We start from the raw sequence: 26,439 nt of genomic DNA on the forward strand, positions 1-26,439 counted from the left end.
ACCAGTTTCTACCAAATACGATAAAAATCCACGGTACAATACTTTAAAAATAGTTGATTCGCAAGATGTCTTTAAATTGCAAAAATACGTTGAAAACACAGTTCCTTGATGTCGATAGCTCCGGCCGGAGCTATCACGGTGTTGTGAACAAACAAATCCAAACAGTTCTGGCTGACCGTGGCGTCGCGGGTCAGCTGCGGTGTCGGGGAGACCCGCAAACAGTACCTTTCAGAGATGCAGGTCGTCGATGACCTCTCGTTGTCACACCCGTTGCAGGTCAATCTCCTCTTTGATGGAATCAGGTGTGCTGGCATCGGGTGCAAGGTGCAGCGGTGTGGCGTGCGGTGCCCTCAGGTCGCGGTGTGAGCAGCAGATCGGTGGTTTCGTCGAATGGCGTAGTCGGTGAGACCAGGGTCACAGTGTGAGATGAAGGCGGTGCTTGTCACGGTGTTAGCAGGTCACGGTGAAGCAGCGGCATCATTGTCGCTGAAGCGCTGTCGGCGGCTGACAACTGGAGTCGATGGCACCGGTGTCGGTAGGCCAAGGCTGCGGTATGAGGGCGGTGCGTCGTGTAATTTTACGAGCGGTGCCCTCGAACCATGGTGCAAGCAGCGGCGTAGAGTCCAGCATAGAGCGTTGTCGGCGGGGATAACAAGGCGTCATCGTGAAGCGAGGTGGTGCGGAGTGTGGTGTCCACAGGTCACGGTGCGAGCAGCGGCTCGGTGGCGGCATCAGCAGGCGTCGTCGGCGAGACCAAGGTCGCGGTGCGGCATTGCGGCGGTGCCCTCTGCGGTACCTTCATGACATGGCGTCGGCGGTGGCTTCGTAGACTGCTTCTGGCTTGAAGTCTTTGCTGTTCGTGAGACTTCTTGAGCAGGGGGCAAGCTCTACCTCAAGCCCTTGGAGATACTCAGCACAAGTAGAGAAAGTTCAGTCCAGTCCTTTCAGTGCCCAAGGGAGAAGTACCAGCTGCAGGCTAACCCAACAAAGCAACAACACAGCAAAGGGGCAGTACTCCTCCTGGCAGCTCTTCCAGATCTTCTTCTTGGCAGGTTCCTTGATTCCAGCAAGTACTCTGAAGTCTTTTCTATCCCTGAGACTTCCAACAGGAGGCAAGCTTTACTTCAAGCCCTTGGAGAAAACAGCAGGATGATGAAAGCACAGTCCAGTCCTTTCCCTGCTCAAGACAGAAGCAACCACTGCAGGCCAACCCCTCAACACGCAGCAGTACTCCTCCTCCAGCTTTCCCGGTCCTTCTTCCTGGCAGGGTCCTTAGTTCAGAAGTAATCTAAATCGCTGGGGTCTGGGCCCCAATATTTATACCACAAAATCCTTTGTCCTCTGAAGGCAGAGGGGCCTGTACCTAATTCAAACCAGTTTTGGGTGCATTCTGCTAGTGTGAACCTTCTTTCTTTGTCAGTGTGGGCCAGGGTCATCAGACGCACCACAGGAGGTGGAGCCAGCATTGTGGACGGCGAGCCCAGCCCTATCCAGACCCAGGTGCGACTCCTCCCACCCATCTATGTGTAGATGTGTCTATTCAGCCCTGTGCTGACTCACCCGGTTTCCTGGGGTCTCCCCCAGCCCCGTCACTCACAACTCAGACAGCCAGCTAATACACAAACTAGCAGAGTCAGGTTGGATTGTTAGGTCAAAAAATACCTACTTTCTAAAAGTGGTATTTCAAACACAGAATGTTAAAATCAACTTCACTAAGAGATGTTTTTTATTAATTCTTAGTTCAGGCATACTAAACTCTAATTTCCACAATGTTCCCCGAGTCCGTTAGGATTATAGGATGTTATAATCAAACTGCCCACTCTGGCCTATAGGGAACAGGTAGCCTTGCAATAGTGAAAAATGAAGTAGGCTGTAATTCACTATCAGGACAGGCCACACACACCCGGGCACATCCTACCTTTCACATACAATGCACCCTGCATATAGGGGTACCTTGGGCCTACCTTAGGGGCGACTCACATGTAGAAAAGGGAAGGTTTAGGTACTTGCAATTGTGTGCACATGCCAAGTCGACATGGCAGCCCCAGGCTGCACACAGGCTCTGCAATGGCAGGCCATAGTTACACTTTACAGGCTGTTTGCATGGGTGGCACAATCCAGTGCTGCAGCCCACCAACAACATTTGATTTATAGGCCCTGGCACTCGCAGTGCACTTTACTAGGGACTGACACATAAGCCAATCATGGAAATACCAAACCATAACACAGTTTACACCTACAGCATATGCACTTTAGCACTGATTAGCAGTGGGAAAGTACCCAGAGTCCTAAAACCAACACACACAGGTCAGGAAGAACTAGGAGGAAAAAGCAAAAAGTTGAGGGATAACCCTTCAAAAAGGGCCATTTCCAACACTCCCTCTATCAAAAAGGTTCACTTGGGATGGTTACAGCAAGCACAGTGTGAATGTGATTAACAGAGAAGGGCCTTAATGGGCCCTTTTCTATCAAACACAGCAGGGCGTGAAAATTCCAAACAGGGACACCCCTTGCATAACGCACATGAGCCGCTGCTGAATGCTTCAGCACTCACCTACAAGCTAGAGATGCAATTTGGCTGTCAAGAGTGTCGTAGAGATCTGCTCCAATCTGACTGCCTCAAGCTCCTCAGCACTAGCACCAATTAGCTTACCTTCACTGCTCTCCTTAGCAGTGAAGTGCCGGTACTCTGATCAGTAAAAATAAGAAGTGCCAATACTCAGTACCGGTGAGTGCCGGCCCCTTTAAAGCACTGACTATTTGCCAAAATGAAGCCTCAAAGAATGAATCCGTGTTTTACGCACTATCATCAGAAAAGCTAATGGAATCCCCCGCTCACAAGTAAGTTTGATTTGGCGCTTATGATATCCCTGTCTCCACTAATCCATGTGCCCCCCCCCCCCCCCCCCCCCCCCCCAAGGATGAGGCGAGTTGCCCCCCTGGCCTATTTGAGCTGCAGGAAGGGCTGGAGGAATGATGAAACATAAATTGGATTCCAATATGGAGTGTGCCTCCTCTAAGATGTACATCTTCAAACATCAAAGCGACAATGGGTGCCCTAAACAGGGGATTCTAAATGTTGAAAGGAGGCTTTCTCTTGCCCCTTCTGAATGCCCCCGCCCCCCCCCAAGTTTCAGTCCAGTTGCGCCCCTTTCTTTTTTCGTCCACCACCGTACACACTCCTTTTCTTATCTAACTCGAGCAGGTTCTGTTTCATCCCTTCTGTCTCCATTCCGGTTAAAGTCCAGTTAAAAAATGCAGATTAACTGAAGTGTTTAAGATGGTGATCCCATTTAGATCAAAAGGAATTAAGGCTTTTTTGGAGGGTGACAAAGTTCTGAAAAGCGGGTGATTCTATTAAAGTCAATGGAGGCATTTTTTTTTTGTCAAGGGAGGAATAGAGCACGGGATCCCATAGTATGAGCACCATCTGGCGAAAATGTAGGGGCATTGCAGCAAGATTACCCGGATGGAAGGAAGAGGGCGGGTAAAGCATAACGAGGAACGTGCCCTGAGCCTCTGACTCCACCCGGTGTGATGGTAATCTTTCCACCTCCGTGTGTGCGGCCGAAAAAAAGAAGGGCGGAGAGGAAAGAGCAACCTGGCAGAATTAAGGCCCGGGGGTGGCGAGAGTTTAGAAAAAGTCCCAGGAGGCCGATGGCTGAGAGAGAAAGTCTTGTACGGCACACTGGAGGGAGGCTGTAGGCAGAGCCAGAAAAAAAGGGCGGCCGCTTCAAGCCTACGCAGGTGGTGCCCCCGATTTCTCCAAATCTACCACAGGGCAAGAGACTTATTCAACTTCGGAGCTTCATTTTAGCAGCTGCACGACACACAGATTCAGGTGGAAATTTACAGGGGCGCATTTTTTTTTGCGCAGTAGACTTCAGGGTAAGCACCCGGGGCAGAGAAAAGCAAGGGGCGCCTCCAATAATTCCACGATGTCAGAGAATGGTGAGAAAGACAAGAAGGAGCGTAAACCCAAAAAGAATAAAGGAGGCAAGGACAGGAAGGAGGGAAAGCAGCCTCCGAACGAAGGCGCTTCGCCCAAGCCAGGTAAGCCAATGCTGCTGCTGCTGCTTACTGTGCTTCCCTTCTCCCGTGCTCTTGATCGCCCCCTCCGGCCGCTATGCGCAGCTCAGGTGTGCTTCCGCCCCTCTCCCAGGGAGTTGTGTAAATCGCTCACTTCCCAGCTTTCCCGGAGGGCTGTGACGTGTTGTGGGCCACTGCTCTCCTATCGTCTATTCTGTGAGAGAAGAGTAGGGAGGACGCTGAACTGTCCGCTATGCCCTTCGCTGCACGCGCCTCCCCCGGTCTTCAGCCACGCTGATCTCCCAACCAGACAGCAGATGTCCGTACCCGCTCTTTGTAGGCGTGCGTGCAGATTCCTCGTGCACAGCCTGAGCAATTTGCAGTCGTAGTCCGCACTAAGGAACAGATACTAGCTACGAAAACCGCGTGTCTAGCTCTGCACCCTGTTTCAGTTTTTAACTTCAGACACCCAAGATTGTATTATAGCAAAGTGTGGGCAGTGTTAAGAAACAAACAACAAGACAGTTTTTTTTAAAGTCCTCTGATGTCCCCAGCCTGCTGTCGCCGTGCCAGTTGGCGTGTCACAGTTTTCCCTGTAGTAATAGAGCCACAGAGGTACCCAGCATCCCGATTGTTGGCGCTCTAATAGGCGCGTGGAGCTGCCTTGCTTTGACGTACCATCTCTTTAAGTGCGTCGCAGGACTATAAAAAATCGTGTTATGTTTGCTCCCTAGTCTAGCACTGTCCTATCACATTCGACACTGGTGTAAAATCAGATTAGGAGCTGTCGTCGCATACAAAACGGTGTTTATTTACTTTTTGGAATTGTTTTCGCCAGAACATAATAAATGCATTTTTTATGTGGATTGTACTTTTTCTGCAATGTGGGTTATTTTTGAGAGGGGGTGCCAAATCGGTATGGAACTGTTGTCACCTTTTCAACCCGAGGTGAAACATTCTTTTCTACCAAATATCAAATACAATAATGAACTAATGCTAAGAAAAGTAATATAACTGGTTGGTTCCTAACGAGGGAATTTAATGGAATTGAATGTATTACATGTGATTAAGGTATGCACACTAGTTTTGTATATTTTTGGTTGCTTTAATTAGTATATTGGTTGAATAGAAATCAAACCCAAAAGACATTTAAATTGAATTAAAACTGTAAACGATGTTCATTAGCTTACTGCGTTCAAACACATGTGCTGTAAGAAGATGCACAAAGGGATAAATAACCCTTTACTCCTATGATATACAGAGGCTCTTTACGTCCACTTCTTAATTCAAGAAAGTGCAAACCTAAAAGTATTTCCAAATTAAAAAAGGAGCCAATTTACTTTATTCCAAAATACATAGGGGCATATTATCAAGAAACGGCGTTAAAATTATCGCCGCTGTGGCAGCAGAAAACTGCCGCTAAAGCGGCGATAATGGGCTTGAAAATATGCCCTTGAGAATTCCAATAGAAGCCCGTGTTGTGGTGTTAACATGGGCTTCTATTGGAATTCTCAAGGGCATATTATCAAGCCCATTATCGCCGCTTTAGCTGCAGTTTTCTCCCGCTAAAGCTGCAATAATTTTAACACTGTGCTTGATAATATGCCCCATAGTCTTGTTTAACACTCTGAATACAACAACGCGGTTTACACATGGAGACTGAGGGGCATATTATCAAGAACGGCGATAAAATTATCGCCGCTTTAGCATTTGCCCAAGCAAGGCATTTCTGAAATTATGTTTTGTGTTAATATGATGTAACAGTTTATGTCACCTGCAACAAGCATGCAGCTTTAAATACACCTTTTGAGAATGCAAAGTCTACTTTTGTTTTTATCTCAACGAAATAAAAAAGTTAGAATATTTGTATGAATGGCAAAAAATATCCGGAGGGTCTGAGTAATTTGAAATTATAGCAACGTTTGTACAGTGTTAAGCAACAAAATTAATCCTCTGCTGAATAGCCTATGGTGAGTCTATTATTCTACACTGCTGTGACATAAGAACGTTTGGAAGTTATAGTTCAGCACACCACTAGGGTCCAGTACCTCGTTTTTGTTTAACATCTCACACTGGATCGTATATTCCTGTAAACGTAAATCTCTGTTTACACTGAATCTGTAAGTATGTACCTATGTTCTTCTGTATTCCCCAAGAAAATGTAAAACATATCCTACTATCAAGTAAAATGGTTATCCGTTGAAGTTTATATTGCTTTGACCGACCATGTTCCTCAGCATAATGTAAACGTTTGTCCTCGTGCAAAGTATTCTGTAATCCTGTCGAGCCAAACTTTGCACCAACAGAAATAGCCAAAATTATTTGAAACGATATTTGAGATTGCTCCTGAGCTATCCTGGAAGGATCGACTGTAGTGCTTAAGGTTGAGCAATAGAGGGCCACAGGGTTTTAACATCTCTGGTAAGGATAGGCAGCAGCAATGACCTGGAAGGGGTCTCAATGCGGTCCATACCGACTACAACCATGTGCATTGGTGACTCCTAAATATTGTGGTCTGGCGGGTTCGACAGTGGGACTTCCAGTAAAGGCATGCATAAAAGTTCACACCTTCGCATTTTTTGTTGTTAATAAACTTTATTGATTTTTAAGAGAGTACAAACAACACCACAGCATTTTTGACCAATAGTCTGTGGCACTTCAGAGTGTGCTTGCTTGCATTGATTGCACACAGGTAAGCATATCGGTCCCTATCCACAGCGCATAAACAGTACAGTTGTATACACAGGTAAACATCAGTTCTATTCATTCTAACTGGTTCGTCCATTTGCCCCAGACGATTTTATGTTTGGTTGGGCATCCCTGGGCCTCAAATAATGGGTTTTCCTGTGCGGCACACCAAGCTACGCCCTGGTGCCATTTGGTTATACTTGGGGGGGGGGGGGAGGGGAGGGGTAGTTAGAAAGTGCCCATGTCGCTGCAATGTCACGTTTGGCTACCATGGTGGCTGTCCCAAGGAACAGTTTGTCAGCTCAGGATCCATCTAGGCCGTCCATTACTCCCAGGATGAGGCGTAATGGGTCATGGGGAACCTGCCAACTTAGGCTGTGTGTGAGCTCGGACTCATATGATAAAAATCCGCTGGTTCCTGACTGCAGCGCGTGCAGTTCGAAGAAGGACGTAGGTAGTATAATTGGATTAGGTGGTGTTCGGCTGTACTTGTGAGGGTTTGGGCGTAACTCCAGTCCACCTCCTCCAGGGGGCCCAGTCATCCCTCTTACCGGGTCTTGAGTGGATCAAGCGTTGTCGGTCCGTTATTGATAAGGGTGCGATATATCCAGGATACCTCGCCCTTCCTCAGGTTCCCCATCATGACCTGAGCCTCTAGTGGACTGAACTCGGGGAGTACTGTGCCTGTTGGGATGTGTGTGCCGAGGGCATGACGCAATTGCAGGTATTTGTAGAATTGTGAGGCAAGGATATTTTCAAGACTGATATATTTCTAAAGTAGAAAAAAAGGCATTCGACCAGAGCATACTCCGTGGAGTCATAATAGAAGTAGTTCACGAGGTGTTAGGAGAATCATGAAAAGATACAATGAGAACCACTGTCCCTAAAAGTTGGCGTGTCCATGTGTATTCACAAAATTGTCACCACTGTTAAAAGGTCGAAATAGGGTGGGAAAGAAGAGGAAAATTATTTTCTCTCCCTTCTTCCCAATGGGCGTCATATGATAGGTGTCCATGTAAAAAAGGACAGTGTAGGACCAGACTTCAGAGGGTCTCCCCAATTGCCACTTTGTTGTGATAGAAGGGCAGATGATTGAAACCCATGGAGTCACTATATTGCCGGTAAGGTTGGCATTCATACAAGGTGATTGTGTCGGTGCGGTGGCTCCCAGGCCCATCCCGCCCTGGATAGAGTCATCCAACCGAACAAGGCACGCCAAGGACTCCATTGCCAATGCAAATAGGAGGGGTGAGAGGGGACAGCCTTGTCTTGTGCCTCTTTGAATCATGAATGCCTCCGACAGGGCTCCATTGATGAGCACTTTGGCTCTCGGGTTGGAGTAGAGGACCTGAACAAAGCGCCTGAATTGTTGACCAGGCCCATCTTCGTCAAAACGTCCTCCAGGTAGAGCCAGTCGACTTTTTGGAAAGCTTTTTCAAAATCAACAAGGAGGAGTGCTAGGTTGGGGGAAAGTATGCGACAAGTGCCAGATGGAGGCGTCTCAGACAGTGTTTGGTGCTGCGCGCTGGCATGAAGCCACACTGGTCCGGGTGGAATAGTTTAAGGAATGGACCCAGGCGTTGTGCCAGGATCGTGGTGTATATCTTGACCGCCAGGATCACGGCTTATATTCTGACCTCGGTGTTGATTCGCGAGATCAGGCGGTAGTCCGTGCAGGTGGTTTGGTTTTGGGAATAACCGTAATGGTAGCCACATACGTTTCGGGGGGGGGGGACCCTACCTTTGCAACAAGTTGATATAGAGCAGGGAGATGGGGTACCAGTAAGTTTCAGTAAGCAGCATAGTATATCTGCAAGAAACCGTCTGGCCCTGGCGTTTTCCCAGCCTTCAGCGAGGAGATTGCACCTTAGCATTTTTACCAGAGTTTGACTGATAGGAACAGTACAAATTGGAAAGGATAGAAATGCAATTAATTGGCCTGTTTTTGCTAGTGTTTTTACCATGTGGTACAAAAGGGGGTGGTGATGGATTAAACCCAGATCTGTTGACTGGTTCAGATGCTCCGTCCATCACCACCCCCTTTTGTACCACTTTGTTCACCATAAGTTGGCAGGGTATGCTCAGACGTGAGCCCCTTGCTCACTTTGCCACTGGATTCAAGCAAGCCGGGCTGAAGACGGCTGAAATGCCAGAAACCGGTCCTCGGAAGCTTGTTTCCGGTCCAGGGAAGGGATGGCTTGGCAGTTCGGGCTGGACTGTTCCCATGAGGCACATGATCAGACTGATTTGCATATGGCCATGTCTGACCTGGGGTGGCAGAGTGGGCTAAAGAACGGTGATGGATTAAACCCAGATCTGTTGACTGGGTGTGTGTGTTTGATTGGTTCAGATGCTCCGTCCATCACCACCCCTTTTGTACCACAGTGTTTTTACCATGCCATGTGGTTTGCTAATAAGTTACTCACCCTTTCCCCGTCCCCTGGTGAACTCATTTTGTTTTCTTCTAGTGGACTGATTAATGCAAACCTGGTATTTGTCCCGCCTTGTGGTGATGTAGGTCTGCACTCTGTCCCCACTAGAAGACCTTATTCTCACCATTTGAGATTGCTTCACACCTTGCCTGTGGGGTTCTTTAATGTACCAAGAGGTCAGTTAGGTTTTTGTAACAAGACTGTATCTCACTGTATTTAATACCTTCGACTCGTATACTGGTATTTTAAACATCGGTGTGTTTTAGAAAGTTCCTTACTATGTGCTGAGGGTCCGGTCATGTTTTTTACTAGCACAATGTGAATCATTCGTCTACAGTTAATTCCCAGGTCTTTTGGAATAGATATCCTCAGGACTAGTAGATCATGTTTTTGAAAACATTAGTATTAAGCATTGTCACATACAATAAGGACTTGTGTATGTGTCTTGCAACATATATTTTGATGGAAGAATTACTGGCCATAATTGGTGAACAAACGAGTAATAGAGATCGTCAATGCGTTCTAAAACAAGCTGGTTGGCCGCTTAAAGCTAGTAAAGCAGCGTTTGTCAAACTGAATACCTTCTGCCCCCAGTAATTGATAATTGCTCTATGAAAAGGTTGTCTTTGCTAAATTATGCATCTATTTTAAACATGCATTAAAGTCTGAAATCAAGATGGCAGGTATTTCTTTTAGGTTTAAATGACATTAAGCCAGGCATGGTGACTCAGTAGATTTATGCATCCACTGCAGGGATCTATGATTAACCTCATGGTGACTGGTTCAACCCCCAACAGGTTCATTCAGCTCTTCATTCCGTAGTTGCTAACATGAATATCGTTGGGATGGGTTACATCAAGATACCCTTCTGGGTGATATGTATTTTTGTTGCTCTGATCTGCTGTTCTCTTACTGTCCACAGGCACTTTTAAATCAGTCCTTTTACTGTAGGTAATACGGTGATACTCATCCAGTCCACCAGTTATCGCAATCATGCCTTTGTAATCATTTTCCATGCATAGTAAAAGAGTCTTTCAATGTATTATTAAAAAAAACTACAACAGAAATGTCGACCTTTTCTTGTTACTGTCACCATTTTTGTAACAATATTCCAAAAGCATTTTGAAGTGGTCGGCACACTGACCTGTGTGCTCCTTAGTTCATAAGTGGACATGTTTGCAACTATCTGCCCAAGTGCACTATGGTGTTTGCAGTATGCGCGTGCAACAAGGTGGCAGCAGCGAAATAATTGCTCTCTCCAGATGATTCGCACCAATGACAAAACACGTTTCAGTAACTGATCAGCTTATGCATCCCAGATGAAAACCTAAAGGAATGCTCTCAAAAGTCTTTTTGTTTCTGTGCAGGGGGAGGCTTGCGAGGGCCTACCACTGCTCCAGACAGACCTCCAGAATGAGCAAAACACTTTGCAGTGCCCCTGTCCTTTTTTTTTATGGACCTTATTTGTCATAGCAATAGGACTCTGTGTACTGTGATACACTAATTTAGTACCATCGTCGGTGTGGTCATTCCCCATTGGGTTATTTAACTTTACATTAAGACCATTGCAGATTGTCGTGGAAGTTAAGTGTCCTAAGTGGGCTTTAGTTAGTATTTACACTACCCATATATATCAAACCAAATATATGGCCTTGTTGCTCAGCGTTGTTTTAGCTGCACTGTAGTGGCACAGCTAAGAAAATTGCCATAGCTAATATATATAAATAAGGGTTTCTCTACGACTTAAGTCATTCCCTAAACTGTGCTTTGTAAGTGCACAGGCCTGGGTGCTTAATATATATATATATATAAATTGGGCCATATTCAGGGCCACAGGGGTTATACCGTAGCATCAAATTATATTGGAGTGTTGACTAAATTATGTGGCAAGAAAAGGCAAATCGTGGCGCATAATATGGCACATCTTTTGACAGCAGTACTTCATTAATTTGTAGATTTTAAACAAGATAAGACTGTCTGGGCAAAGGGTTCATACCACCAGTACCAGTTTAACAACCAAATACAGAAATAGGCGACTGAAAGAGGACCAGTTAACCTTTAAGAAAGGTAATCCACTGCACACAAACGCACATGCCCACTATTTTAGTAACTTTTTATTTGTTTGACATGTAACACGTTTTTTATTGTTCAAAATGTGCAGGTTATGCAGCAGATTACGCATCATGTAGCAAATGCGACAGGTCCATAATCATGCAAAAAAAAGCCGCAGTTGCAGAATCGCGTAATTCCAGTGTCCCTGGACATATGACAAATTCAGAAAAGTGTGCCCTCACGATTAACAATTTAAAAAAAAACTGCATTCACAATGTAGGTAAAGCTTAATTTTCCCGGAACAAGCCTAGTTATGGGTGAATTTCTTTTTCATATTTACTCATCATTACTGCAAGACCCGCCTCTCCCTTTTGATAACATTGGGTTAACTTTTTACAGTTAATAAGTAATGACTTTCAATTCGGAACAGGTAGGAATATCGAATTTGGCGTCTAAAGAATTGCAATTTAAAACCCTAATGGTAAAGTCGGATTTTAAGTCAAACTTCTTAAAATTTCACTTTTAGAACATTGGAATTTGTGTCCTCCAACCATTGGATCCCTGCATCCTGGGTCACAGGACTACCAGTTGGTCTTTGTCTATTACTCACAGACAGTGAGACAAAAGGGGGAATAGTTGTTGGCAAGATGAGCCATCTCTCGCTTGATGAGGCGGAGGAGCTGTTAGAGACCACACTTGAACATCACAAAGGGCTCTGCAGAGCACACTCAAAGGATTTTGACACTAGTCTTTTTTGACCCCATGTAAACTGGGGTCAGGGCAAGGAGGCAGGAAATTCCAAACACCTCTTGGGAGTGGAAATATCCAGAACCATGTCCTACTTCAAAGTGCCAGTAGCAGGTTTAAATGTTGGATCCTCAGACCCAACTCTTCCGGACACCTCCTAACTTGTGGAAGACTCGGAAGGACTGCTTTGCTACTTTGCAAGAAGTCCTGCATTTGAACCCAGGACCACTAGAGTTACTAAAAGGACTAGTTGTCTGGCCTCCTGATCAGAGACTCTGGGACAGGAAATGCTCCAAACACCTTGAACCCAGCACCTGGACTCTACCTGACTTGAGGCTTCTCATCTAAGTTATGCCACCTTAGTCCTGGACCCTTGGAAGTGGGCCTGAAACACACTTGTCGACGGTATCCTTGATGCCGCCACGTGACTTCGCATCGCAACCATGTAGCTTCGGAACCACTGCTGTGCAACACATTCTCTATGCTTTTCTCTGCATTGCAAACCCTTTGTGGATGGCATCCCTGACGATGACACAGGACTCCGCATCGCAACCCTGCAGCTCCTTGGAATCGCCGCTATGTGGCACATCCTTGACAAGGGATCTCGCAGCGCTCCGCAAACCAGAATTTAAGGTACTTTGTTCGGCCTGATTACCTTGGTCCCTGTATCCGGCTGGCATTCCATCGTGCTCCGCCTGAACTTATGATGGTCCAGCGCGACCAGATCACCTTGGTTTGCCCTTTCTGCTTCTAGGAACTATTTTCAATTAGATCTTTAAAATTGTATATCTCCATTCTGCTGATTTGTTTTTTGTCGTTTGTGCCCTCAAATAATTTATTATATTTTACTCTGGTTTTCTAAATTGCTGTGGGATGTTACATGTGTTGTGCTTTCACTTTATTACTGTTTGAAGTGCTGCATACATACTTACCCATCCCCTTTAAGTTACGTTTTTGTGCAAAGCTACCAGAGGGTTAAGCACAAGTTAATTTTGGGATTGTTTGTGACCATTATCCTGACAGAAATTGTCACTTCTGCTTTTGGGGTGTTTTACCCCTTCCCTCCAACCAGTAACCTAATTTCCTACAGGAGGTGAATACCCCATCCTTGGAGCACAGAGTTTCTGGTTGCCACTGATGTGTGGATCCTAGACTCCGAAACAGAATCCTTTGCATCTTCGTTGATAGATTCTGCCCAATCTTTACACTAAAGTGAAGTCCGTATTTGTATATTGAAAAAGTCAGCTCTAAGACTGATTATGTGCTGTTCTTCCTTCTCTCCTTATTCCATTCAGATTGATTGTGTCAAGGTTTTTGTCACAAGCTGTTGGCAATCAGGTGGGATGAAGCTGGGAGTCTCTGCACAAGAGAAACCTAAAAGAAAGTTACAAAAGCAATAGGGACTGCCCCACTTAACTGCCTTTTAACCAGTAGATGTAGCCCTTCTAATGAACAGTGGGCTTGTGGGGGGTGTGGCTAGCAGCCCAAAAGGGTGGTCACATAAGCGACAAGCTCCGGGGCGAGAATCTGTCAAAAACACCCATATACTTGCGATTGGGGACCAGGTTGCTGACTACGCCAGTGCGGGCATGGAGGTGCTGTGTGGGATCGGCGCCGGGGCAGCTGCGGGCACGGAGCCCTCCCGACAGGTTCCAGACCTACTGACGTCAATGGGGTCTGTGACGCAGCGGGCTCTGCTTTCGGCCTGTGCTGCAGCTGGTGCTGCCATGAGAGGGAGGCTGCCACTGGAGTGCCCCTGAAGGCTGCTCGGGAGAGTGGCTCAGATGTCCTGAGCTGCGACATCGGTGCTGAAGTTGCGGTAACCCCCAAAATCCCCCCCCTCCCCACCGCTGAGCTCCTAGGACCCGGAATGCTGGTGAGATCGACGTTGCCTGGGAGAGGTGGAGGTTGGCAGTGACAGTCCATCTGGCCCCGCTGGGACGTGTTGTGCTCAGTCGAGTGGGGGGCTGCCCTGCTTCTCCTCCCCCCCCAACAGTGTGGACTTTGCTGGGAGATTGAGGGTCAGACGGGCTCTGTCGCGGTAGCTGAGCAATAGCATTGCCGGGGCGGCCTAATGCACTGATTGCTTCTGAGGGACTGCAGGCCTGCACGTCACATCGGGGCCTACGGCGCAGAGAAGACACTTCCTGGCCTTCACTGTGACCAATACCGCTGGGTGAGGAAATACCAGCTGTAGCGCCACGGGATCTGCCTGGAGAGGCAGAGCTGCATTGCTGTATTGAACTCGAGGACCCCCGCAGTGATTTTCTACCCCTCTCTTAAGGGCAGACTGGTGTCTACTATCGGCAGAGGCTGGGAGCAGTGTGGGGCCGAGAGGGCGGCCCGGCTTGCGCAGCTGAGGCCTGGATGGATACCACTAGAGACTCTCCTTGATTCCTCCCCCTTGGTTGGAGAACTGCGGGTGGGCCGGACGGGGGATCAGCCCTTACCTTCACTACGATAGCCAGAGTGGCGAGGGGTGCCTGGTTAACTAGAGGATTTGCGGCCAGAGCCGGTGGCCTCCCTTGTTGTGGTCCTAGTGATGTGAGTGGAGGGTGGGGCGGCGCCCGCTGCAGATACCCTCTGTTGCTGGCCGTGAGAACCCTGCGCCGGATCCCGGCCCGAGCAGTAGGTGGGCCAACCGAGGACCTGGTGCCTGAAGCACGGGACATGAAAATGTATTGAAGCCTGTAGCGGATGCCTCCTGCAGACAGTTCATTAAAGTATAAAGAGAGGCAAGGCGACCTTGGTGGTTTAACTGAGCCACCTGAAAGCAAGGATTAACCACTGACCCAGAGAGTAGTGCCAGGGAAGGAGGGCCCCTCCCACCAACGGCCTGAACATGTCCACACAACATTCCCCACCCCGGCCAGCTTACTGGGGTATCTTCCGAAGGTAGAATAAGCCCCTGAATGCCACTGCCTCTGCAAATTGCCTGGAAAACTGACAATAGACCTGCAAACCACTGCACATAAGGGAGTGGAACTACCATCTCCTTTTCATTCTCTGAGTTTTCCTTGCCATTAACATTGGGGCGCACAAAGACGAAGGCAGCTGCGGCATCTGCGAAGACCTGGCCCCGATCGTCACCCTCTGAGGCCACCTCCATGCAGTCTACACTGGGTGAGAGCGAAGCTCCAACCGCCTCCCCTCCCAGAAAAACTGGACCTTATATTACAGGGAATACGGGAGTCCAGATCGGCCATTGTACAGCAACTGGGTACTACCTCTACAGAACGTAATTTGTTAAAAGGCGACCACTGACAACTATCTGAAAGGGTCAAGGCCTCTGAACTATCGCTGGACTCAAGAGCACCTAAGGTGAGAGCACATGATGTGCAACTCCTACAACTACACCAGCAAATAGAGACCCTTCAGGCCAGCACGGGCGATGCAGAAAGGAGGTCCCGACTGAACAAACTGAGAATATTGGGCCTTCCTGAGGGATTGGAGGGCCCGCATCCGACAACGTTTATTGAGGACTGGCTCAAAACAAAAGTGGCTCCCACAGGACTGTCAGAACTCATCGTAAACAAGCACATCGGGTTCCTACCAGAAAACCCATTCCTGGTGCAAGCCCTCGTTCGATCATAGCCAAATTTCCAAACTTTAGAGACGGAGATCTTCTAGTGCAAGCAGCCCATGACAATGACCTACTAAAGTCTCAATCTTCCCAGACTATACACTGACTGTAGCGGAAACGCTCCACTTTCGGGAGGTCAAATCTCCAATTTGGGCAGCTGGCCTTTTGTTTGCTCTCCTATTCCAATCCAAGTTAAAAATCCCTAATAACCAGCGTTCCTTCTTTGTTTAAACGCCTCAGAATGCATGGGACTGGTTGGACAGAAATTTCCTGGAAACGGGGGACATTGGCCACCGCGAATGGTCACAACCGAAACCACAGAACCCCCACATAGGCGCAGAAAAGGACTAACTACACAAAACAGCATGGCGTGTGCCCCATTTCCTAAGGTGGTGTCGGAGGGCAGGCAGGAGGCTCTCCGATTGGCGACTGCTCTGAGGTCTGTCTAGCCACCTATTGGCTTGAGTCCCACAGCAGAGGCAACATTTGACTCAGGGTGTTGCTTTGTTTCCCCTCAGTGTCCACACCGCTACGTAATGACCCGTTGGGTTGAGAATTACTGTGATGTTATCCTATTGGGAGGTGGGGCAAGGTTGTTCCGCCTTGTATTTCCCTGTATTTGTTCATCCTGAAGGGGCTCTGTGATTGTTAGTAGGTTCTACTGATTTAGTTTATTACGGTCCAGAAGATGCATAGTTTCTGTCAGTGAGGTCGCGACCTGGTTCCCATAATGCACATTTCTACTGATATATAAGCCTAGGGATAAATTAACACGTCATACTATAATCCTTTGTGGCCCAGCTCGTACTGGGCTGTACCACCTACCGCAGATAGCCTACTCGTCCATATATTAGTATCCTACCCCACAAGCAAAGGCACTTGGTATTGCGCAGTTAACCATGTTACCATTTAAGTTTCAGTTTGGTCGACTGAAGTTGACTCATTAGACAGAGTATTGTAATATTGTTTATTTGCTATGCTTGACATTGGTCTGGATGCTCACATTTTGGGAGGGGGTGGCTGGGGGGTTGTGGGGCCGCTGATATCCATGTGATCTCATAAAAGGCATCTGTGATTAATCCATGCAGTGTTGTCACTTGGAACATACGGGGTATGAGCTCGATCCACAAGCGTCACAGGATATTGGCCCAATTGCACCAACGCCGCTCTCAAATGGTATACTTGCAGGAAACACACTTAATGCCCTCCAAAACCCTTAAATTACATAGGAGATGGAGGGGACAATTGTATTTGACTGCTAATTCAGCCTTTTCACATGGAGCAGCAGTGTGGATACGCGCAGGGGTCCCATTCTCTGTGATCGATAGCAAAATTGACGACCACGGTAGATATGTGTTATTAAGAGGCATGTTGGATGGTAAACGGGTGGTACTGGGGTCTATATATGCACCTAACGCAGATCAGGAGGCTTTTCTGTCCCGCCTATCAATCGCTCTATCGGAATGGACGCAATATCCCTGGCTGTTAAGGGAAGGGGGATTTTAAAGCGGTCCTTGACATGGGGCTGGAGAGATCTCACCCCACACTACCGGGTACTATAACAATACAGCAGGCTATGGTCCTGTGCTAGTGGATGGTGGGGGGGAACCTATACGATATCTGGCGACTCCTGCATAAGTATTTGACACGTATGGTTAGTGATAAAATATCATAACCCTACCGAGCGCACAGCAAAATTAACTTTTTGACCCCTAATCTTGTTTTAAAGAATATTTTCTACAAACTCATGTTATGTTATCACATGATTTTCATATTTATTTGACTAATTTAATTCTCAGTATTTAATTTGTATACAATATCAAGTATTGATAATCATGTTCGTTTTTACATTCCAAAACACATTTTCCTAATGCATTGTATTACTGTTCATACAAACATCGTTAAAGTCATTCGACGATAGTTGAGCTGGTTGGCCCGATGCATTTCGGGACCGTTGTCCCTTCTTCAGGGGCCTCTGTCAAAAAAACGGTAAACATAAATATATTTTGACAATACATCACTTTAAATGGTATACCTCTATTTTTCTTTGCGATAGCCACTTTAAGTTTTGAATGCACCACCGTGATGATATACAAATTGTGATAAAATAACTTCCTCGCTTCGCTATAAACTAAATCTCTTTATACACAATAACTCTATGCTTGGATGCTTAATGTGATGGGTTTAAGGCTGATGTATGGAACCTGTACTCAAAGTTAGATAATAGTCTGCTTTCATAGGTTCCAACAAAGATCTTGGGCGATGCTGATTAGTACGTGTATTATATATACTGAACTGTAAAAGTGGTAACGTACATATAGCCTGTTTTTACGTAGCTAACAAACATATTAAAAGATTAAACACTCACATGATTTTTTATCGTGAATTCTTAAACTCAAGGTTGACGATATAACTGTACACCTAAAAAGGACAAAGGTTATTGTAGCCAAGCTTACATCTAAAACACTCTGATTTATGACTGCGTTTCTAAAGTAACGGTAGGAATAATGGGCCATTAAATACCTTAACACGTAGAGGTTGATAATAGTCTGTAACAAAAATAAAGATAAAAACATGGGGTTACCCAGTCTGCGGTTCGCTTTAGTGCTTGACTGCATTTTTAAACAACCAAATTTTATCGGTAAATTCGATTACCTACGTGGGTTCTTGGATGACAGTATACACGTCGCGTTTGACTATCGGTGCACTACCGGGTTTCTGAAGTATAAACCCCGGGTTTTCGTATCTTTATGCTGTGTGAACCGGAAGTTGAAGCGCCCGTCTGGAGGCTTTTCTAAACGTTCGAGTACCGTGTCGGCCATATTGAACTAGCGCGTGCATTGCGTGTTTGTACAGAGTTATGGTGCTAAATTGTGGTTTATAGTGATATATAGTAATAAATGTTCGCTGAAAGTGAGCATTAAATATCCAATGCATATATGGCGTACCGGAGGTAAACATAGGTAATCATTTCGAGAACCCTCATTAAAAAATATTTTTTTGTATGGTAAATGAATCTCTAGGGCAATGGTAAACTAAAAAGCTAATTGTGATGTAAACGCTTATTGCTAAGAATTCAGAGTGTTTACATGTTACTCCTCTGTCCTAGATGTAGTGGTACATGTTTTGTTGATGTTATCAATTGCATACATCCTAGCCATTTCTATAATAAACAGTATTCATTTTTACATCGAAGATGTTCCCCTCTACTCATAAACAATGCTTTCTAGATAACTCATCATTTACATCATAGATATTACATTTTACGTGTTGAAAAGGTAACATGAATACAGTACTTAAGTATAAAATATTGCATGTATTACAAAAAACATCCTAGATCTAACTTTTTGTTTAAACCCATTGGTTCCATTGTTTGGAATTTTTTAATCAACATCACTTCCCTTTGGGATAAGATTTTGCGACTATCTGTCCCTTCTCTAATTTCAATTTTTTCGATGACCATATATCGTACTTGGGATATATTATGTTTGTGTGTAATCCAATGTGCCGCCAAGTTGGATTTGGTATTCTTATTGCGTATCATACTCTTGTGTTCCCCAATCCTTACTTTGAGTTTCCTTTCTGTTTTCCCTATGTACATGAGTCCGCAGGGACATTTTATGCAGTAGATTACGAAGTTCGAATTGCAATCGGCTGTGAATTTCAACCTAATCTTTTCTCCTGTCCTTGGATGGGTTACAAAGTCTTGTTGCATTACATTATTGCAATGAATGCAATTGTTGCATTTCCTCATTCCCTTGTAGTTGCAATTTTCCAATGCTGATCTTGGTTTAAGTTGTTCTTGTAAGTTACGACTTCTAGTATAAGCAAAGATTGGTTTGGTCTGAAAGATATTATTGAAATCTTCATCATTTTGAAGGAGTTCCCATCTTTTTGAAATTATTTTCCTTATATTGATTGCTCTCGTTGAGTAGTCTTGCATAAGAACATGCAAGAATATTTCTTTTTTCACACCACTGTGGCTTACACACTTACCTAGATAGATTCCTATGCACGCCGGACCAACTCCCAACTATATTACATACTACTTATTTACACAAGACTATCTCAGATCATAATCCTCTAAAATTAACCATTAACTAGGGTCGCCTCCCTGATCCCGACATCGCGCTTACAGTCTTCACTTCTGGAGGACCCCGTGTTCAGAAACACTTATCGCCACGTTAATCACCTCCTACTTTGCCTACAACGAAGGTACAGCCACAACGAGATCCATAGAGTGGGAGGCCCTTAAAGTGACTATTCAAGGTATTTCAATGGGGGCGGGGGTGGATGCCAGACGTGAGGTCATCCGAGATATCACAGATTTGGAAGCAACATTGCAATCATTAGAAGTAGTGGCCCAGGCCCACGCAGGTGACGAAAAGAAACTTTTAAGAGGCCAGAGTGAAGTATGCAGAACTGCTGGAGCGCCTGAGACTAATTGTCCTGAATGCATATACTTTGCGCTCACACGCAGAAGCTGATAGGTCCAGTACATTGCTGGCTCATATAATATGACCACAACCTTCACCCATGCCCATACTAGCAGTCCATACTAGGGATCACAAACTGGTTACCACACAGGTTGAGATTGAGGCGTTCAAGGATTATTATACTCGCCCCCCCAGCCCTCGTCGGAATCCACTGATGAGTTTCCAGCATCCATTCTGTTTCCTGTTGTCCCGCTTGCGGATTTGGGGGCTCCACTTACTTCAGTCTGTATTCGTGGTTCTATAAAAGAGCTCTCCTGCAATAAAACGGCAGGCTCAGACAGGCTCCCCATTAAATTCTACTCCACGTTTGCATCACAATTAGTCCCCAAGCTAGTGCAGTTGTATGAGACATCACTAGAAGAGGGAGTTTTTCCGCCCACAACTAGGGGGGGATTGACTTCCTTATTAAAACCAGACAACCCCCCCTTTCCCCTTCTTCCTGGGCTGATATATACTCACCAATGTGGCTTTATACCTCGGCAAAGTACCTCCCTGAATATTTGTCGCTTCTTCACCGTAATAGATGTGGCTCTGGATCACTTTCCACATGCAGGTTGTTTGTCCTTAGATATCCGACAGGCTTTTGATACTCTCAGCTGGTGTTCTATGCCTTCGACACTTAACAAATTTGGGAGTCCCCCCAACTATTGTCGATGGGTAAAATTACTTCACACCAGGCCAACAGCGTTAGCAAAAACAGGTTTCAATGCCTCCCCTGTATATCATATATTTTGTGGGACATGCCAAGGCTGCCCCCTCTCTCCGCTACTATTTGTATTGGCATTGGAGCCCCTTGACCCACACTAACGCCAAACAATGATGACATATGGCATATCTATAGGCCCGGCAATCCACTTGGTATCTCTTTATGCTGACGATATATGTTGTTATATTTTAATGACATGCAAATGGACTTGCATACAATGCTACTCTGCTGACTCGATTCGGGTCGGTATCGGGGCTGCACCTAGCCTACTCCTTTTACAGTAATTACAATCTGTCTGTTTTACAGTTCGGCACACCTTAAGATGGAACCAGTCACATTTAAGTACCTGGATATCTAAATATACAGAACTACTCCTGATTCATTGGTGGGAAATCTGGTACGTAAAATCACTTCCTAAAATCGCTGATAGCTTTTTGGACTAAACTGCTGTTCCCATGGCAGACAGAGTAGAAGTGGCCAAGATGGTCATGTTGCCGAGGCTCCTGTATCACTTTGTGAACCTCCCAGTGGTGGTTCCGACATGGATCTTCAAAATCTTCGACTCTTTACTGGCAAACCTGATATGGGATTCGGGACACCATAGGCCAGGCCTTGCTAAATTGCAATTACCTAGGTCTAAGGGTGGTATGTGGGCCCCTGACTTTGAGGCATAATGCATAGTTGGACAGTTGGAGTGGCTGGCTTATTGGCTAGCAGGCCATAATCTGTTCGAAATTGGGTATACACCTGCACAACTAAGGCTCTGAACACTGCAGAAGCTACTCTGTCCAGAATCCGGTAGAATAGGGGATGCCTCTTGCTTCTCCAGATGGCGCTCCACTACTGGAAATTAGCACTGAAATATACCAATACACCCACCCCATATGCCCCAAATATTCCCCTCTGTGGCTTGCCGACTCTGCAGGGGGTTCCATCGGCCAACAGGTTAGGCCTTGGAAAGAGTCTGGAGTTGTGACGGTAAGCTCCCTATTCACCGGCGGAACCCTAGTGCCCCACGCCGAGTTTGTGTGAACCCATGAAGTACCTACCACATTGTTTTTGACCCACTCCACTATAACACATTTTATTAGTCGACATTGGCTCGTGGAACAACAACTCCTCCCCCTCCCCCCCACATTTGAACTATTACAAGCATTACACTTAATGGGTCATGGGAGCCACTTGGTCAGATGGTTGCACCGGAAATTGAGAGAACGTTTAGACCTCCCACTAGTCTCTAAGGCAGAAGTGGGAGGATGATATTTCTATGGCTCTCTTTGACAAAGAATGGGCGCTTTCGAGTCTCTTGTAATGTCCGGTTTAAATTCATACAGCTCTCAATATTGTATAGGGCATACTTAACGCCACATAGGTGCATGCAATGTACCCTTCTGCCTCCTCGGACTGTCCTTGTTGTCAGTTGCCTGATACCGGTTTCTTCCATATGTTTTGGACATGTCCCTCCTTACAAGGGTATTGAAGTGAAGTTACTGCGGGCCTATCACATTTATCCGAACATTCTTCTTGGTCCACTATCGAAGCATGCCTCTTGGGCCTATCACTACTCCCAAAACAAGCTGTGGTATTGCGCTGCTTTACCGATCTTTCCCTAATCTTGGCCAAAAGTTTGCTCACACAGTGCTGTAAATCCCACTCAGCGACGAGTAAAGGAGCATGGGGGAGGAAGTCATTCGTTGGGCCACCTCAGAAAGGGAGGCCCTACAGTGACAGAAATACAGAAGACTCAGGATAAAACACACTCTCAATGGAATGGGCCAACTTATTGGAACAATTTAAAACCTATATTACTGATGATTAGAGGGAGTTTACACAACGGCCCACCTTATCACACCTGACCACAATGCCTAGGAAGGATCACAACGGATGCATCGCCTTAGGGGATATTGGCCTTTTATACCCCGGTTTCCCCCTCCTTTTTTTCTTCCCACATACATGAAGCATCTCCACAATAGAGACACATATCAAGTCATCCAACCAAGCAAGCAAGTTTACACTGTGGGGGGGGGGGGGGGCGATTGAGTTGAGCACGTTGCTCAGAAAAAACATAATTTTTAGTAACCTTATTATAATAATATTAGCTGATATATATATGTCCATACATAAGACATGCTTATTGTTGAATATAACTGTACAACTTGTAAGAACATGAATTATACGATACCTAAGTTGTAAAATACTGTTGTTCAAAAAGATGCACCAAAACGAATGAAATATGTTGGAATGAAAAAAAATTAACAGTCGGCTTGGGGACGAACTTTAGCTTCAAAGGAACTGTCTTAATCCCCTCTGCCACGTGCAAACTGATTCACTACGAAGTATCCCTGGAGGGTCATGGAGCTGAAATATATAATTACCCATATTAAGGGTTAGGGCACATTTGTTATAGTGCTTGACCATCACTTTCGGAATCACTCATCTATTTTGCATACATTATAGATTCTTATGGATTCAAAATGTAACACTCACCATTTAAACCACAATTAGAATATTCTGACCCCTCAGGCTAGTTCGTTGATTAATTTTATTCACATTCTTTTACTTTCACCAATTTAGTTTTTTCTTAGTTTACTCTTCAGAAAACGAACTTGCTCCATGGATGAAGAGACTGCAAAAAGGTACACACTATTTTTTAAACTTTCAATATTGATTTTAGTTTTTTAGACATCCTAGTAATCTTTCACAACAGACCTAAACCTTTTCCGTTCGCATTAACCTGTGGGTATTAACGCTTGTGAGCACATGACAGGGTAGCAAGAAATAAATGTTGGGCTCTACTAGTCCGGTTTACCCGACCGAACACCAACATGTACACGTGGTCCTACACCATATCGGTACCCTAGGAGAAAGATCCCCCGACGATGTGCTTACAAAATGGCATTCATGCAAATACAGATTCAGTTTTTGCTGGGCTGATCTTTTCAGACCTACACTGTTAAACATGGACACAGTTGGTGTTCTGCTGCTTTCAGTGCAGAGAAACTTATTCTTGCATTCACCCACTTACATATCCTTAAGAAATCATACACAAACTCAGCAAATGAAAGAACGACACGTTAAAGAGGAAAAGCAGACAAAAGCAAATATTTTGCTCTCTTTAAGTGTTAGGCATGTGCTTGCAATGAAAAACGTTATGCATCGTGCACATTCATCTTGCAATGGTAGTGTACATTACATTGCGTCTGTTACCCACATACCATTATAACGAAAGAGTTACCACGCATGCGTTGTAACAACACGTAGACTTTACTACGCATTTTTTACAGCGCATATGCTTTTACCATGCATGCCTTTACAACTAATTTCGTTTTAAAGGTATGCATGGTAAAAGCACATATGTTTAAAAAAATACAGGCGATCTACGTTATTGTGAGGAAACAGAGAAGAAAGGAGAACAAGCATTTTCAATGCAATGGTTTCGCCTTTGGAAAAGTTAGAGCTAATGGCAATGTAAATGACAATGCCATCTATTTTGCTATTCTCAAAACAAACACATAAATTCAAATTTTGACATTTACAATGCCAATAGCTCTAACTTTTCCAAAGGCGAAACCATTGCATTGAAAATGCTTGTTTCTCTTTGATCTCTCCTAACTGTATGTTTTCCATTTGGAATGGAGACTGTTTTTTGCAGGTTCTTGTGCGACATCTCTGCTTCGCTTTTGCGGCCGCGGGAATGCTTCATCACTGTTCCGCAGCCATACCTGTCATTAATTATTCTCTTCAGCGGGGTCGGAGAACGTGGCGGTCCGCCGTCCGCTAAAGGGCTCGTCTCTGTCTCAGTAATTGATTGCCGTAGCGCCGTGAGGAGGGCATGTCAGTTACGGTTACAAACTGAGCACCTCTGCCTGCTTTTTAGCGGTCACAGTGAGGGCCCGTTTCGGCCTGGAGCGAGACACCCTGTGGGGTAAGACTTGTGGGGTTAATAACCCTGCATGAGGCAGACGGCCCGGGCCGACTCAATGAGTTTATTCCGCCCGTAATTATTTGAGGGCGTATCTGTCTGCATTAGTCTGCTGGACTAGTTTCTTTGCTGCCTCGGTGCAGGGCCCGTTGATTTACCTCAGGTATAAGAGCCAGTGTTCTTGCCCTCATTAGAGCAGTACTTGCCTGGGCAAAGAATCCTGCTCAGGGCCTAGATTATTCTTCTAGTGCTTCCCAGCCCTCTGAATCCCTCTTTACCTGGTGGGTGGCCACACCCCTACCCCTTCTAGTTACCTCCTGCAGCCACCTAGCGTGCTGCCATACTTATCTTATGGAGGATTTTGGGCCACTGCCCCTCCCCTCAAGAACACTGTTTAGTATTTCTTCAATAATAATAACAACCTTTCCACGACTCATTACAGTTTTTTTTATTTTCACAGACATGGAGCCTGGGAGTTAGATAATAGCTGCAGATCAACAGGCAGCCAGGGCATCTATCAGTAAAAAGAGTGTCATTCCTAACACTACGAAGAATTGGGAATCTATAAATAGGAAGCATGTGCTCACATGCTACCTGTCAATTACAGATGCAAATGTTTATCCTATGCTTCATGTCTTTAATATGTTTTCTTATTAGCTATACAACACCCTCACAATTTTGTTTTCGTAACGCCTGAGCGCCTGAAAGAGAGACGGAGACGGAGGCTCTGCGGTTCAGCTGCTCTGCGGCGTGGCATGGTACAGTCAGCCTTGCCGTGCCCAGCCTGCCGCTGTGAGGGAAAGAGCGATAAGGAGCAATAAGGATGGAGGTTGGCGAGGCGAAGTGAGCTGCTGGGCTGAGGTGCCCTGCTGTGCCATCGCCATCGCTGCCGCCGCTCACTGCTTGATTACCGACTCCTTCAGCGGTACGATGCGGCAAGCGGTCTGCGGTTTGCCCGCCTGCCCTGCCCTGATTTGCACCATCAAGGGCAGAGGCGGAGAGGAGGCTCAGCGGTTCTGCGGTTCTGGTGCTCTGTGGCAGAGAGTGCTTAGAGAGAACGATAAGGACGGAGGACAGCGATGCGAGGTGAGCTGCTGGGCTCATCAGGAAGTGCCGCGACTGCCACGTGGTAAACCACCGCTGCTCAGTGGCTGTGTGGCTGTGCGCTCATTGTCTGCCCAGTGGAGTGGAAAGCTACCATCACTAGAAAACCAGACAAGGATAAAACATAATAAAATAAGGGCATCTCTGGACAGAACAAGTCTCCAGCTGTTGGGCAAGACAGACGAGCAGACCACCCTTGATGTTTCAGGATGTAGGATCGACCCGTCCGCCCCACCTCCACGAAAAAATGGCGGCCGCATTGCCGAGAAAAAAAAAAAATAAACACGCCCACCACCGCATGACGTAGGCAAAAGAGAAAAATTCTACGGAACGCCCACCAATCACCTTGGTGAATGACAGACGCCTCTCTCTTCCAATGGCATGCCTCCATTTATGGAGCTAGCCAATGGAAGAGAGAGGCTGAACTAAAGCACACAGTGTAACTCAAAAGATTTCGACCTGCGCCGAAAAGAGGTGGGAGTGGGGGGGTTGTGCGGGGTAGTGTTGGTTTAGGGTAGGGAGAGGGACTGGTGATCGGGGGGGCTCATGCAGGGATAGGGTTTAGGGTAGGGAGAGGACTGGGGGTTGGGGTCGTGCAGGGGTAGTGTTTTATGGTTTAGGGTAGGGAGAGGACTGGGGGTCAGGGGGCTCATGCAGGGGTAGTGTTTTGGGTACGGCAA

The 26,439-nt window shown here is 46.0% G+C and overlaps 1 protein-coding gene across 1 annotated transcript in view; it reads left to right on the forward strand.

The window, feature by feature from the left end:
• The first annotated feature begins 3,514 nt into the window (after positions 1-3,514).
• The window catches only part of NRG1 (neuregulin 1), a 1,265,832-nt gene continuing 1,242,907 nt past the window's right edge, over positions 3,515-26,439 (forward strand). Inside the window, 1 exon segment of the mRNA XM_078676354.1 lies at positions 3,515-4,053. Coding sequence (XP_078532480.1) covers positions 3,939-4,053 — 115 coding nt within the window. The 5' untranslated portion in view covers positions 3,515-3,938.

This window comes from Lissotriton helveticus, chromosome 2_1 (assembly GCF_964261635.1).
Source record: "Lissotriton helveticus chromosome 2_1, aLisHel1.1, whole genome shotgun sequence".
NCBI classification, from domain to species: domain Eukaryota; kingdom Metazoa; phylum Chordata; class Amphibia; order Caudata; family Salamandridae; genus Lissotriton; species Lissotriton helveticus.